General features: G+C 38.6%; 1 protein-coding gene across 3 annotated transcripts in view; it reads left to right on the top strand.

Annotated features, from left to right (window-relative positions):
- LOC124774939 (obscurin) overlaps window positions 1-16,223 on the top strand; it is a 694,794-nt gene that overhangs the window by 597,250 nt on the left and 81,321 nt on the right. For all 3 annotated transcript variants that reach the window (XM_047249630.1, XM_047249632.1, XM_047249631.1), the window contains 2 exons: window positions 14,934-15,072; window positions 15,183-15,288. In XM_047249630.1, the coding sequence (XP_047105586.1) occupies window positions 14,934-15,072; window positions 15,183-15,288 (245 nt within the window). The remainder of the gene's footprint in view (window positions 1-14,933; window positions 15,073-15,182; window positions 15,289-16,223) is intronic.

Genomic DNA, 16,223 nt, shown 5'->3' on the forward strand with positions numbered 1-16,223 from the left:
ATGTGGAACATCTGGGACAAATGTGTTCTTAAATTTGACTTGTCTCCTCGCTCTCGTGTGGATGACTTCTTGCTGTGAGTATGAGGGAGGGAGCGGGTGTGGGCTGTTGCGTTGTGGTTCCTTGTCCTCTTGCCATGGGCTCTTCTGCCATGTCATGCGTAGTGAGTTCCAAATTTTGGTCCTTCTCATCCTGTTGACTGTCATCATACTCCAGTTCTGGTAAGACCCATGTTGGTTTTACCCTCTCTGTGAGCACTCTAATAGTTTTGTCATTCTGTGAGATGTCCATAGAATGGGTGTTGCGTTGTACTATTTGATTAATTCCAGTATATGGAGATTGTAGTGGCGCTCTGACTGAATCTGTGTGGAGCATGACGTGTACAGCCTGCCATCACCTTATGCACAGAAACTGGTCTATCACCATCAGCACCTTATGCACAGAAACTGGTCAGTCACCATGTCTAGATACTGTAGGACTTCTCATTGTTTCCACATGCTGACGGATTTCACGTATCAGTGATGCGAGGTTTGTTGGCATCGGTGATGCTGCAGCAGTTAGGTAATCTGCCGGGATTCTCAGTAGTTCCCCATACACCAATTCTGCCACTGGGGCACCAATGTCTGTCTTGTAGGCAGTCCATAATCCAAGGAGAACCAATGGTAATGCTTATGTCCAGCTTCTCTAATGACACATGAGAGCTGCCTTCAATGTCCTGTGCCACCTCTCCACCGTGTCATTGCTGCTGTATGATGCCTTGTTGTATGGTGGTGCTGGAACCCACATAAATTAGCTAGCTTGTTGAACAGACTACACTTGAACTGGCATCCTTGATCTGTTGTGATATGAAGGGGGCACCCAAAGTGAGCTATCCATTGAGAGACAAATGCCTTTGCAACTGTTTCTGCTGCTATGTCAGTGATTGGAATGGCCTTCGCCCATCTCATGCATCTGTCTACGACTGTTAACAAGTATTTATAGCCATCCAAAACTGGGAGTGGACCCACTAAGTCAAGATGGATATGGGAAAATCTTGCTGGTGATCTGTGAAATTTCCAATTTCCGTGCAAACGTGTCATCCTACTTTGCAGTGCTGACATTGCAGGCATGTGCAAGCCCCTTCCCCGGCATTCTTTTTAATTGATGGCCAGACAAAACATGCTGTCGGTAACTTGATCATGGCATTTGCCACTAGGTGTGCCAGGCCATGAACACTGTAAAATGCCACTGCCACTTTACGAAATTGTTGTGGAATGTATGGACACAGCTTCTGCCATGATATATCACACCATAACTTAAGCTTTCTTCCTGGCATGAGTATTGTCTGTAAGTGTAACCCTGTTGTGTCATCCGTCAATAGCTTCTGTAGATCCAGATCCACTTCCTGCAGTGTTGTGAGTTCTTCATAGTTTATTGTGCTGGTCACACCACAAACACAAGCAAAGTAATCTGCAACAAGATTCTCCACACCTCTGATGTGCCTTATATCCATGGTGAACAAACTCTATGTGCCGGAACTGCCTTGGTGAGCACTTATCACTGATGTTGCTGAAAGCTGACACTACAGGTTTATCATCAGTGAAAATTGTTACTGGCCTGGTTTCAATATATGGGCAGAAATGTTTGACGCTTTCATATATTGCCAGCAACTTGTGCCATACGCACTCCATTTTGTCTGTCGGAGTTGTAGCTTCTTTGAGAAGAAACTAAGAGGTTGCCAATGTCCATCGACTTTTTGTTGCAAAGCTGCACCAATTGCAACCTGGCTGGCATCTACAACAATACTCAACAGTGCTGCAGGTATGGGGTGCGTGAGTAACACTGCCTCCTTTAAGCTTCTTTGTAAGTCGTCTAAAGCTTTGGTCAATTCTGGTGTCCATTGCAGTTTTTGATTTCCTGTGGTATTATTGCCAGCCAGTGGATTTGTAAACGGGGCCTGTGTTTCAGCGGTAACTGGTAAATGACGCTGGTAAAATTTTACCATACCGAGATAATGCCTAAGTTGTTCATAGTCTGTAGGTTTGGGTAGGTTGTGCAACATGTCGATCTTCTCCAGTAATGGCTGTATACTGTCGGCTAAGACTACATAGGTGAGAAAAGTTACTTGACTCTTGCCCATGACACATTTGTACTCATTTAACACTACTATTTATCAAACCTCTCTCATACCTTCTGAATATGTCTATCATATGAATGCATATCCTCAGAGAATATTTTGATACCATTCAGATATGCATAACATAAAGGTAATCTGTGGAGCACTTCATCAAGAATCTTTGCCAGGATTGGGCTGCATTTTTTGGTCCAAATGGCATATACAGCATTTTGAATAGCTCAAAGGGTGTGATCACCACTGTCTGTGCCATGTCAGCCAGACCTTCAGGAATCTGATTGTATGACTTACAACAGTCCGGTACTGAGAATACTTTCACTCCCGCTAGAGCATAGGTAAACTCTTAAATGTTTGGTATGGGGTATTTGTCTGGGATTGTTCTCATGTTCAGTTGGCAGCAGTCGCCACGGGGATGCCATGTGCCAGTGCAGTAATAATTCATTGGATATCATGCTTGTGTCAACTACAATGCGTAAATGTCTCTAAAATTCAGATGGACATATGTCCCCGCATTTCTCCTGCTACATCACCTGGGAAAGACGCTGTTCAGGTAATTTCATGCAGCAAGCAATCAACGCCATTTTAAGTGTAGTTTATGATAGTTGGAGCAGCAGATGTATGATCATATCAGAAACTATTACTGCTGCCCTGTGATCCAGGTTGCTAATTGCAAGAGTGAATTTTTCACTGTCTTCGGTTATGCATTGCTGCTCAAAGATATTCTCTGTTATCGCAAACCGTACGCATAGTTGTGTAGGCATGAATGGAGGCACTCTTAACTGCAACCGTGGTGCGGTTGATAACGGCGCATTCGTCCATGAAAAATCTTCAGCATGTGAGTATGCTCGTGGTGTGGCTGCTACTACCAGATTTTGAAAATTCATGGATTCTGTTTTGCTATCGTTCTTCAGTGTTGCAAGCTCCAAAAGCCCAGTCTCTTGCTTTAGCCATCGTATCTCGTCGTTTGATGCTTGTAGAATTTTGTTAGCTTCTCCCATCTTTGGCGAAACTACTGCACAATATTAAGTTGCGAGAGCTTTTCTTATTTCTCCTGAGCTCACCAGTTATGTAGGCATTAAATTAAACCCACATACAGCTTTGCACAAAATACTTTATTTTTCTGACTTGTAAAAGAAAACTACTCTTGACTTACAGTCAAAGAGTAAAATCTTAACTCTAATGTTCACTGCACTTGCATGGAGTAAATGAAGCATGCATCCCTGGCTACTCCCATGTTCCCACAAATTAATTAATACAAAGACTGGGCTCCCTACCACATAATATTCAGTTGTCTTCATTACTTCATATCCCTCATAATTTCATGAAAAACTCATGTAATCATTAAACATCGAATCTCCACTTATTCACAAAACATTACTTTAAAGAGTAACACTTCACAGGTACAAATAATAATAACCGTTGCTGACCAAGCCTTACTTTTATTTGCATAACAGACAAAACAAACAAAAAGTTAATCATAATCATATTTCATGCAATGTTATTTATTTTTCAGTGATACGCATTACCACAGGCATCTGAACTATCATCAGTATTCTCAAATACAACTGACACTGGAATCAATTATTGAAAAATTTTTCTAGTATGGTTATATAAATTTCTAGGGATTTTGCATACTTACAGATTCTTTAATGTTCCAGTTATATTTTCAATAAACTTTACATTCTTTCTTCTTTGGGCTTTCCTCCAATTTGTATTATTTTCACCTGAAAGGATTCTTTAATCTATGCAAAATTTCATTTTTACTAAATATCAAAAGACAAAATAAAACATTTTGTTTAACTTCACTGAAATAATATTTGCTTCCATTTTATTAAAACTATGGTTACATCTTAATTGAGGAGAGAGGAAGGAAATTCATTTCCCTTATATCTGCAGAATGGGTAGTGGAAGAAAAGAGTGAGGGTAGAGATGAAGAATGGATTAATTCAACTGGAAAAGCACTATTCACCAAATAGAGTATTCACTAAAGAATAGTACTCTCTACTTACTGTCTTTCTCAATATTTATCTGACTCCCAGCTTCCCAGCTTAGCCACCAAGTATTGGGTTGAATTACATACTTACTATAGTTGATCGGGGAAAGAAAGACCCTGACAGCTAGTAGCACTATTGACAGCTTACAACTGCTTACTTGACTGGTTGAGGTAGATACATGAAGCAGCTGTATCAAGTTCATTACAACTGCCGAATCTACTGCAGTTACTTGCTGGAGAACTAAAAAACTGTAAACTTCAACATTGTAGATCCTCTTACCATTCACAAACACAATTTCATGATACACTGCAACTACAGTAAAACCCCCTTTTTTTTACATTTTCCCACTTTTTACATTCATTTTTGCTGGACCCAACACAAGTCCTAATATCTCAATATTCTGATTTCCCATCATTTATGAGTCTGTGTTACAACATTTCCCACATTTTAAGTTTTCTTTGACATTATCACGACTTGTAACATTTACTTTCATACAGATTTCTGCAAAAATTGCACCATATTCCTGCTCAAAGCCAGCCTTGGAACAAAGCAGAAAATGCAGACTATACACACAGTTACTGATCAATTAACATACCATTACTGTGGTAAGCAAGATTTTCATTGTCAGCATGTTGGGTCATGGTCAACTGTATTATCGGTTCGTAGTGTTTGGACCCCCCCCCCCCATGAACCATGGACCTTGCCGTTGGTGGGGAGGCTTGCGTGCCTCAGCGATACAGATAGCCGTACCGTAGGTGCAACCACAACGGAGGGGTATCTGTTGAGAGGCCAGACAAACGTGTGGTTCCTGAAGAGGGGCAGCAGCCTTTTCAGTAGTTGCAAGGGCAACAGTCTGGATGATTGACCGATCTGGCCTTGTAACAATAACCAAAACGGCCTTGCTGTGCTGGTACTGCGGATGGCTGAAAGCAAGGGGAAACTACAGCCGTAATTTCTCCCGAGGGCATGCAGCTTTACTGTATGATTACATGATGATGGCGTCCTCTTGGGTAAAATATTCCGGAGGTAAAATAGTCCCCCATTCGGATCTCCGGGCGGGGACTACTCAAGAGGATGTCGTTATCAGGAGAAAGAAAACTGGCGTTCTACGGATCGGAGTGTGGAATGTCAGATCCCTTAATCGGGCAGGTAGGTTAGAAAATTTAAAAAGGGAAATGGATAGGTTGAAGTTAGATATAGTGGGAATTAGTGAAGTTCGGTGGCAGGAGGAACAAGACTTCTGGTCAGGTGACTACAGGGTTATAAACACAAAATCAAATAGGGGTAATGCAGGAGTAGGTTTAATAATGAATAGGAAAATAGGAATGCGGGTAAGCTACTACAAACAGCATAGTGAACGCATTATTGTGGCCAAGATAGATACGAAGCCCACACCTACTACAGTAGTACAAGTTTATATGCCAACTAGCTCTGCAGATGACGAAGAAATTGAAGAAATGTATGATGAAATAAAAGAAATTATTCAGATTGTGAAGGGAGACGAAAATTTAATAGTCATGGGTGACTGGAATTCGAGTGTAGGAAAAGGGAGAGAAGGAAACATAGTAGGTGAATATGGATTGGGGGACAGAAATGAAAGAGGAAGCCGCCTGGTAGAATTTTGCACAGAGCACAACATAATCATAACTAACACTTGGTTTAAGAATCATGAAAGAAGGTTGTATACATGGAAGAACCCTGGAGATACTAAAAGGTATCAGATAGATTATATAATGGTAAGACAGAGATTTAGGAACCAGGTTTTAAATTGTAAGACATTTCCAGGGGCAGATGTGGACTCTGACCACAATCTATTGGTTATGACCTGTAGATTAAAACTGAAGAAACTGCAAAAAGGTGGGAATTTAAGGAGATGGGACCTGGATAAACTAAAAGAACCAGAGGTTGTACAGAAATTCAGGGAGAGCATAAGGGAGCAATTGACAGGAATGGGGGAAATAAATACAGTAGAAGAAGAATGGGTAGCTTTGAGGGATGAAGTAGTGAAGGCAGCAGAGGATCAAGTAGGTAAAAAGACGAGGGCTAGTAGAAATCCTTGAGTAACAGAAGAAATATTGAATTTAATTGTTGAAAGGAGAAAATATAAAAATGCAGTAAATGAAGCAGGCAAAAAGGAATACAAACGTCTCAAAAATGAGATCGACAGGAAGTGCAAAATGGCTAAGCAGGCATGGTTAGAGGACAAATGTAAGGATGTAGAGGCTTATCTCACTAGGGGTAAGATAGATACTGCCTACAGGAAAATTAAAGAGACCTTTGGAGAAAAGAGAGCCACTTGTATGAATATCAAGAGCTCAGATGGAAACCCAGTTCTAAGCAAAGAGGGGAAAGCAGAAAGGTGGAAGGAGTATATAGAGGGTCTATACAAGGGCAATGTACTTGAGGACAATATTATGGAAATGGAAGAGGATGTAGATGAAGATGAAATGGGAGATACGATACTGCGTGAAGAGTTTGACAGAGCACTAAAAGACCTGAGTTGAAACAAGGCCCCGGGAGTAGACAACATTCCATTAGAACTACTGACCATCTTGGGAGAGCCAGTCCTGACAAAACTCTACCATCTGGTGAGCAAGATGTATGAGACAGGCGAAATACCCTCTGACTTCAAGAAGAATATAATAATTCCAATCCCAAACAAAGCAGGTGTTGACAGATGTGAAAATTACCGAACTATCAGTTTAATAAGTCACAGCTGCAAAATACGAACACGAATTATTTACAGACGAATGGAAAAACTGGTAGAAGCTGACCTCGGCGAAGATCAGTTTGGATTCCATAGAAATGTTGGAACACGTGAGGCCTTACGACTTATCTTAGAAGAAAGATTAAGGAAAGGCAAACCTACGTTTCTAGCATTTGTTGACTTAGAGAAAGCTTTTGACAATGTTGACTGGAATACTCTCTTTCAAATTCTAAAGGGGGCAGGGGTGAAATACAGGGAGCGAAAGGCTATTTACAATCTGTACAGAAACCAGATGGCAGTTATAAGAGTCGAGGGGCATGAAAGGGAATCAGTGGTTGGGAAGGGAGTGAGACAGGGTTGTAGCCTCTCCCCGATGTTATTTAATCTGTATATTGAGCAAGCAGTAAAGGAAACAAAAGAAAAGTTTGGAGTAGGTATTAAAATCCATGGAGAAGAAATAAAAACTTTGAGGTTGGCCGATGACATTGTAATTCTGTCAGAGACAGCAAAGGACTTGGAAGAGCAGTTGAACGGAATGGACAGTGACTTGAAAGGAGGATATAAGATGAACATCAACAAAAGCAAAACGATGATAATGGAATGTAGTCAAATTAAGTCGGGTGATGCTGAGGGAATTAGATTAGGAAATGAGACACTTAAAGTAGTAAAGGAGTTTTGCTATTTGGGGAGCAAAATAACTGATGATGGTCGAAGTAGAGAGGATATAAAATGTAGACTGGCAATGCCAAGGAAAGCGTTTCTGAAGAAGAGAAATTTGTTAACATCTAGTATAGATTTAAGTGTCAGGAAGTCGTTTCTGAAAATATTTGTGTGGAGTGTAGCCATGTATGGAAGTGAAACATGGACAGTAAATAGTTTAGACAAGAAGAGAATAGAAGCTTTCGAAATGTGGTGCTACAGAAGAATGTTGACGATTAGGTGGGTAGATCACATAACTAATGAGGAGGTATTGAATAGGATTAGGGAGAAGAGAAGTTTGTGGCACAACTTGACTAGATGTCCTGAGGCATCAAGGGCTCACAAATTTAGCATTGGAGGGCAGCGTGGAGGGTAAAAATCGTAGAGGGAGGCCAAGAGATGAATACACTAAGCAGATTCAGAAGGATGTAGGTTGCAATAAGTACTGGGAGATGAAGAAGCTTGCACAGGATAGATTAGCATGGAGAGCTGCATAAAACCAGTCTCAGGACTGAAGACAACAACAATGGAACACAGCCACACACAGAATGAACATAAATATCCGGCACACACACACCATGAAAACTGAAAATGAAAACAGTAAAAAAAAAACTCAATACAATAAGCTCACTGCTGTCAACACTCCCACTCTTGTTTTATTGAGTTTGTTTATTTTATTTATTTATTCATTTATTTATTGTTCCGTGGGACCACATTAAGGAGAAGTCTCCGTGGTCATGGAACAAGTCAATACATGAAAATATAACACGATTGTAGAAACAAATAAAATGAAATATAAGAAACATATTCAGGCAGCAAGTCGTAAGTTTAAATAAATAAAATCAACAATGTAACACTGGAATTTGCTTAATTTTTTAGCTCTTCCAGGAGCTCCTCGACAGAATAGAAGGAGTGAGCCATGAGGAAACTCTTCAGGTTATACTTAAAAGTGTTTGGGCTACTGCTAAGATTTTTGAGTTCTTGTGGTAGCTTATTGAAAATGGATGCAGCACAATACTGCACTCCTTTCTGCACAAGAGTCACGGAAGTGCATTCCACATGCAGATTTGATTTCTGCCTAGTATGAACTGAGTGAAAGCTGCTAACTCTTGGGAATAAGCTAATATTGCTAACAACAAACGACATTAAAGAAAATATATACTGTGAGGGCAATGTCAAAATTCCCAGTCTATAGAATAGGTGTCGACAAGAGGTTTTCGAACCTACACCACACATAGCTCAAACAGCCCATTTTTGAGCCAAAAATACCCTTTTTGAATCAGAAGAATTACCCCAAAAAATAATACCATATGACATAAGCCTATGAAAATATGCGAAGTAGACTACTTTTCATGTTGAAATGTCACTTATTTCAGATACTGTTCTAATGGTAACTAAAGCAGCATTTAGTTTCTGAACAAGATCCTGAACATGGGCTTTCCACAACAGCTTACTATCTATCCGAATGCCTAGGAACTTGAACCGTTCCATCTTGCTTATAATATGCCCATTCTGTCTGATCAAAATATCAGTTCTTGTTGAATTGTGAGTGAGTCTTAATGTGATTTAGCATCAAATTATTTTCCACAAGCCACGAACTTATTTCATCAACTACATTATTTGATAATGTTTCAATATTACACACAAGATCCTTCACTACCAAGCTGGTGTCATCAGCAAACAGAAATATTTTTGAATCACCTGTAATACTAGAAGGCATATCGTTTATATAAATAAGAAACAGCAGTGGCCCCAGCACTGACCCTTGGGGAACGCCCCACTTAACAGTGCCCCATTGGGACTGAACATCACTACCACTCTCAATATTGCGGAGAATTAGCTTCTGCTTTTTGTTCTTAAAGTAAGAGGCGAACCAATTGTAAGCTACTCACCTTACTCCATAATGGTCCAACGTCTGCAGTAATATTTTGTGGTCAACACAGTCAAAAGCCTTCGTTAAATCAAAGAAAACACCTAACGTTCACAACCTATTATTTAATCCATCCAAAACATCACAGAGAAAAGAGAATATAGGATTTTCAGTTGTTAAGCCATTTCTAAATCCAAACTGTACATTTGACAGCAAATTATGTGAATTTAAATGCTCCAGTAACGTTGTATATACAACCCTCTCGATAACTTTAGCAAACACCGATGGCATAAAAATAGGTCTATAATTGTCAACATTATCTCTGTCTCGCTTTTTATAAAGTGGCTTCACTACCGAGTACTTTAATCGGTCAGGAAACCAACCACTCCTAAAGGCAAAGTTACAGATATGGCTAAGTACTGGGCTAACATACATAGTACAATACTTCAGTTTTTAGATCATTGACAGAGCTTTCCTGTTTGATATGAATTTGTCTCTAGTTAAAGGTTTTGTGAATAAATCTGCCAACTTTTTATCAGAATAAACATAATAAGCTTCTATCTCATTATTTTCAATATGTTCATGTATATAGTGATATTTGATGTCAATGTGCTTGGTATGTTCGTGATGTTCTGTTTTTAATCAGGCAAATATCACTTTGATTGTCAAAATGGAGTATTGTTGGTATGTCTAACTGAAAACCAAGTTCACTGAGGAAACCACACTACCAAACAACTTCAGTAGCAGCACCTGAAGCTGCTATGTATTCGGCCTCCGTTGTTGATCTGCTTACAAATTACTGCCGATGTGAACACCGTGGCACAGACCCACCTGCTAACAAGCTCATATAGCCTGTTGTTGACCGAAGAGTGTCACAGTCACCAACAAAGTTGGCATCTGAGGAGACCACCAGTCCAGTAGAGTCAGCTTTGTACCTTATGGTCAGGACCCTGGTCCCTTGTCGATACTTAATAATCCTTTTAACAGAATGCCAGGATCAAGACCCAGATTATGTAAAAACCTACTCACCATGCTCACAGTGAACATGATGTCTGGCCGTGAGACCGTTGCTGCAAACATTAAGGTGCTGACTGCCTACCAATACGGTTTGCTTTCCATCTCCTTTACCTCATGTTGGTTTGCAGGAGACTGCCTGCTGTGCAACATGGTTCCAACATCAATAGGAGTGAAGTTCAGCTTTGAATCATCCATGTTCAATTTCTGAAGTAAACAATTGATGTATCTTTACTGGCCTATATAGATTATTTTTATAGAATGGAATGTAGGGATAATGGAATGTAGTCGAATTAAGTCGGGTGATGCTGAGGAAACTAGATTAGGAAATGAGACACTTAAAGTAGTAAAGGAGTTTTGCTATTTGGGGAGCAAAATAACTGATTATGTTGAAGCAGAGAGGATATAAAATGCAGACTGGCAATGGCAAGGAAAGCGTTTATGAAGAAGAGAAATTTGTTAACATCGAGTATAGATTTAAGTGTCAGGAAGTCGTTTCTGAAAGTATTTGTATGGAGTGTAGCTATGTATGGAAGTGAAACATGGATGATAAATAGTTTAGACAAGAAGAGAATAGAAGCTTTCGAAATGTGGTGCTACAGAAGAATGCTGAAGATTAGATGGGTAGATCACATAACTAATGAGGAGGTATTGAATAGTATTGGGGAGAAGAGGAGTTTGTGGCACAATTTGACCAGAAGAAGGGATCAGTTGGTAGGACATGTTCTGAGGCATCAAGGGATCACTAATTTAGTACTGGAGGGCAGCATGGAGGGTAAAAATCATAGAGGGAGACCAAGAGATGAATGCACTAAGCAGATTAAGAAGGATGTAGGCTGCAGTAGATACTGGGAGATGAAGCAGCTTGCACAGGATAGAGTAGCATGGAGAGCTGCATCAAACCAGTCTCAGGACTGAAGACCACAACAACAAATGTAGAAGGACTTTGTTCAATTTCCAATCCACAGAAGTATTTTCCATTGCCCACAGTAATTTCAAACTTTGATCCCAGTGTTGTCAAAACATTTTCCAGTATTTTTGGAGACTTACAAATAAGCAAGCCATCATCCACATGAAGTGACAGGTAAACATCAGTGTCATCTGTTAAAGCATGGGAAACACATTTTTCTTCATTCAGTTGCATAAAGCCAAACATTGTCAGAAACTGAACAAATGTTTGGTTCCAACAACGTGGTGATTGTTTGACTCCATGTAGACTCTTCAGTTTGCAAACATTATTTGAGCCTTTTGGTTGCTCCACATAAACTTCTTCTTTCAAAATGCAGCCTTAACATCAAACTGCCTAATTTCTATATCTCTTGAAGCTGCTATGGCTATTAAGACTCTGGTTGAATCATATTGGACCACAGGAGAGAAGGTCTCTTCAAAATCAACACCTTCTTGTTGTGAATAACGTTTTGCACATAATCTAGTTTTAAAGTGGTCAATTTTTCCCTCAGAATTCCGCCTCACATGATACACCCACTTACATCCAATTGACTTGTGGTTGTGTGGTAATGGTACTAGATCCCAAGTTTTGTTCTTCTTCAATGATGTCATTTCCTCTTCCATTGCTTGTTTCCACTTTGATGACTCTCTCGATGCCATTGCTTCTTCAAAAGTTTGAGGTTCAAAGATAATGGCAGAACAAGCTATATCTTGGTCCCAAAAACAAGCAGGTGCTCACAAATTTGACCTATCTCTCAGATTCATCCTTTGTTTTTCTCTCATTTGTTGTGCACCAGTATCATCCTCTAGAGATTCCTCTTGAACATGTTTTTGATTTTATTTCATTTGTTAACCAGTATTATCCTCTTCAGATTCCTCTTGAACATCTTCTGCAGCATGGTCTCCCAGGTAAAATTCAGTATATCTTTGTTCTATGTCTAAGCTATGGATTTGTTCTTCATTGAAAGAGACATTGCAGGAGATTGTCATTTTCTTTGATGACAGGACCGTAGAGGCGATAATTGGTACTATACCCATCATAGCCAACCATCATCAACTTATTTGATTTACTATCCTATTTTCATCTAAACTTATCAGGAATACATATGCTGCTGATCCAAACTTCCTCATGTGTCCTAAAGAAGGAGGTTTTCCAAATCACTTTTCATGTGGCATAACATTGTCGTTTGCTTTATGTGGTTAGCGATTTAAGATATATGCAGCACAATTTACTACCTCTGCCAACAATTTGAGAGACAAGTCAGTACTTAATAACATAGTGCATTCACACTCAGCAATTGACCTATTTTCTCGTTCAATTCAGCCATTCTGCTATGGTGTATAGGGACTTGTTTTCTCAGTATTGTACCACTTTGCTTGAAATAATCTTCAAATTGCTTATTTATGAATTCGGTTCCATAATCACTTCTCAGAACTCTGATGTTGTTTCCAGTTTGTCTTTCAATCAGTCCCTGAAATTCTAAAAACAAGGAGAAAGTATCATGCTTACTTTTAGGAAAAGACGTGAACCTGTATGAGGTGCAATCATCTTTGAAAACTATGTACAAATGTGCACCTCAAGAGATGGTTTTCTCATCCATCCACTCAAATCTACATGAATAAATTTGCCAGGAATTTTTGATCTCGATTCCAAATTTGAATTAAAAGCTTTTCTTTTCATCTTTCCATACTGACATGGATCATAATGAAGATTTTCAACTTTCTTCATATTGAAACCAGGTATTAAGTTCAGATCAGCCATATTCTTGAAACCACTGAAATGAATATGCCCAAGTCTCTCATGCCAGATCATGGTGCAATTCAGGGAAGCAAGATTTGCCTTGTAGTCCGTCTGGACATTTAAAAAACATTTGATAACACTGATTGCCCATCTTAATTTGTGCTGCAATTAGACCTGAACTGTGAACTTCCATTCTCTTGTCATCAAAAATAACTTTCATTCCCCTTTTTGTGACTGCTCCCACTCAAAATAAATTTTTCTTTAACTTAGGAATATGTAATATGTTTTCCAAAGTGTGAGGTCGCCATTTGCCCTCAACTAGTGACAGTACTTCAGTTAATCCAATGTCTTCTGCTTTGATTATCAAATTGTCTCCAATTTGAACAAATGTGTCATCCGACTGAATTGGCTTAAATGTGTTGAATCACTCTGTGTGGATCATCACACGTTTTGACACAGCGCTGCCAACTAACCAGATGTTTTCACAACCTGGAGCAAAAACATAAGCATGTTTCACTCTCAAAGCTTGGTGCTCAGATGTATCAGTTTTTGTATTAAGTTTTGCTAAAAGTTTTCTTGCACTCAGATTGAAAAGTCCCTTTGGGTGACAGTAATAACATTCAACGTTTTTTCTACTGATCATGTTAGATGCTCTGTTGTTACCAGTATTTGAACTGAACTTGCATGTTTTATCTACATTAATTGCTGTGAAGGCTGTTGATTTTTCATAACATTGTAAGAGTTTTTGTTCTCCTTTCAGTAACCTTAAAGTCAAATTATCAAATGTTTGTTGATCTTCAGGACATGAGTCCCAGGCAGTTGAAAAAATTGCAAACTTTGCTGGCAGACTTTCCAAAATTTTAGCTATTTTGTCAACTTCTGTAACAGGTTCCCCAATATCAGCTAATGATTGTACCCAGGACTCAACTTGACTGATGTGCTGTGCAATTGTGTCTGTTAACGACATTCTGTAATCAAAAAATTTCTGCTTCAAGGCCATTTTATTAACTACAGATCGCTGTTCATGAATAGTCTTTAGTCTGGCCCACATTTCCGCCACATTTGTGCACATCATAACAAATTGCAGTTTGTCAAATTCCATCACAGTAGATAGAATGAGCATTGCCTTCGCATTTAAGTCATCCCAAGCAGTTTGATTCTCACCAGCTTCATTTGGCCTTGGTTTCCCCTCAACAATATGGAGCACTTTTTCAGTACAAAAATAATTTGCAACTGATATTTCCACAGTTGGAAATTTTTACCATCAAATTTGTGGATACTATACATTTTCAGTTTATCCATCTTTGTGTAGGCTGAATGTAAGTCAAACTTAACAATACTCAGTTCAAAACAAAAACAAAGGTTTTCCACAATAGACCAGTAAAATGCGATGGTTCCAGAACTTGAGCTCATGGTTCACATGAATAAAACTCTGATCAAAAGCAATGAATTTACAGAACAGAAACAGATACCGTATGTATGCTTTTGCATTGTCCAATAAACTGAGGTCTTTCATTATGTTTGGCAGAAAATCACAGAGCAAAATACCAAAAGTTACACCGTTACTGTAACAAAAAAACAGAAAACAAAGATATAATTTTGTAATGTCATGGAACATGGCCACACACAGAATGAACATAAATATCTGGCACACTCACACCATGAAAACTGAAAATGAAACCACTAAAAAAAAAAAAAACTCAATACAACAAGCTCAGTGCTGTCAACAACTTCTGTACTTTTGAGCAACATTATTATTAATTTTGAATGTCTTACCTTTCATTTAAGTGGCTGATAATATAATGTAAATATTAAATTCCTCTTGTACTTCCCTTAACTAAATACACAGAGCAGGAGGAGGAGAACTACTGACAAACTTAACAAAGGAAAGATATATAACAGAATCAGACATAGCTGGCTATATTCGACAGTTGCTATGGGGGCTTGAACATATGCATGACCAAAACATTGCACATCTTGGGCTGACTGTAAGTACAGGATAGTACTTTCTACATCTTAAAATCCAAATTCTTCTTTTATACCTTTATGTACAATTTTACAATGTATTTTATCACCTAGAAAATTTCTGATTTTTCAGGTGGGTGATCTCCTTATATCACATCAAGGTGGAGATGATTTAAAAATTTGTGATTTTGGTTTGAGCAGGAGAATAAACTTTGGAAAACTAGCATCTCTTGATTATGGTAAGATGAAATGGTGGTATATCAATCACCATATTAATTATATTAAATACTTGTACTAGATTTCCTTTTTTTCTTGCACTAATAATTACTATTGTGTGAAATAGAATTGGGTTTGTTACAAAGATAGCATTGAGCAGCAGTCTATGTTTTTGTTAATTCTTGTTATGAATGATGCAAATGATTTTTAAAATTGAATTAAATAAAATATGATAAATTTTGGCACCTATGTGACACCACCGGCTACCAATGTTAATTTTCAACTGTTGATGTACTTGGTAAAATTTACAACCTCTTTGGTATGATTCCAAGATACTGTATTTCTATCTTACTGGGTAACATCACAATCACATACATTTATTTTATTTGTTTATTTGTCCTATATATTCAAACCATTAGTTGGATGTAATTGACACTTCTGATTAGTATGCATCACCTTCATTTTTTATTGCAATGAATCAGTTATTTTTGGTGGTGTTTAGCAGTGTTTCTCACTGATTGACATCATTTGTTGCACACTGATAAGTGACAAAAACAATCACATGCTGATGAGGTACTCAAACTCCTCTATTACTTTATCCTTAGGATCCATTACTTTAATAGAAGCTGTGTCCCCATGCCTCACAATAACCCAAACTTACACAAAATACTGAAACAAACCATGATTGGTAACGTTGTTCATCTTCCAACAGTTTATCAGATTATCTTTGTCTTTATGTTTTGACTGGTTCAGCATTACAAAAAATTGTGATAACAGCAAAGTTAAGCACACATTGATGGATACATAACTTAGGGGGTAAAAGCTCCTTCAACAAGGCAGTCATTGACAAACACATGACAGAAGACTACATACACTGATGAACTATCCACATCACTCATAATTGGGGTTATGTATCTGTATGCAAAATCTGGCTCACATGACATAAACACTTGTGTAG

This window comes from Schistocerca piceifrons, chromosome 2, assembly GCF_021461385.2.
Source record: "Schistocerca piceifrons isolate TAMUIC-IGC-003096 chromosome 2, iqSchPice1.1, whole genome shotgun sequence".
Taxonomy (NCBI): domain Eukaryota; kingdom Metazoa; phylum Arthropoda; class Insecta; order Orthoptera; family Acrididae; genus Schistocerca; species Schistocerca piceifrons.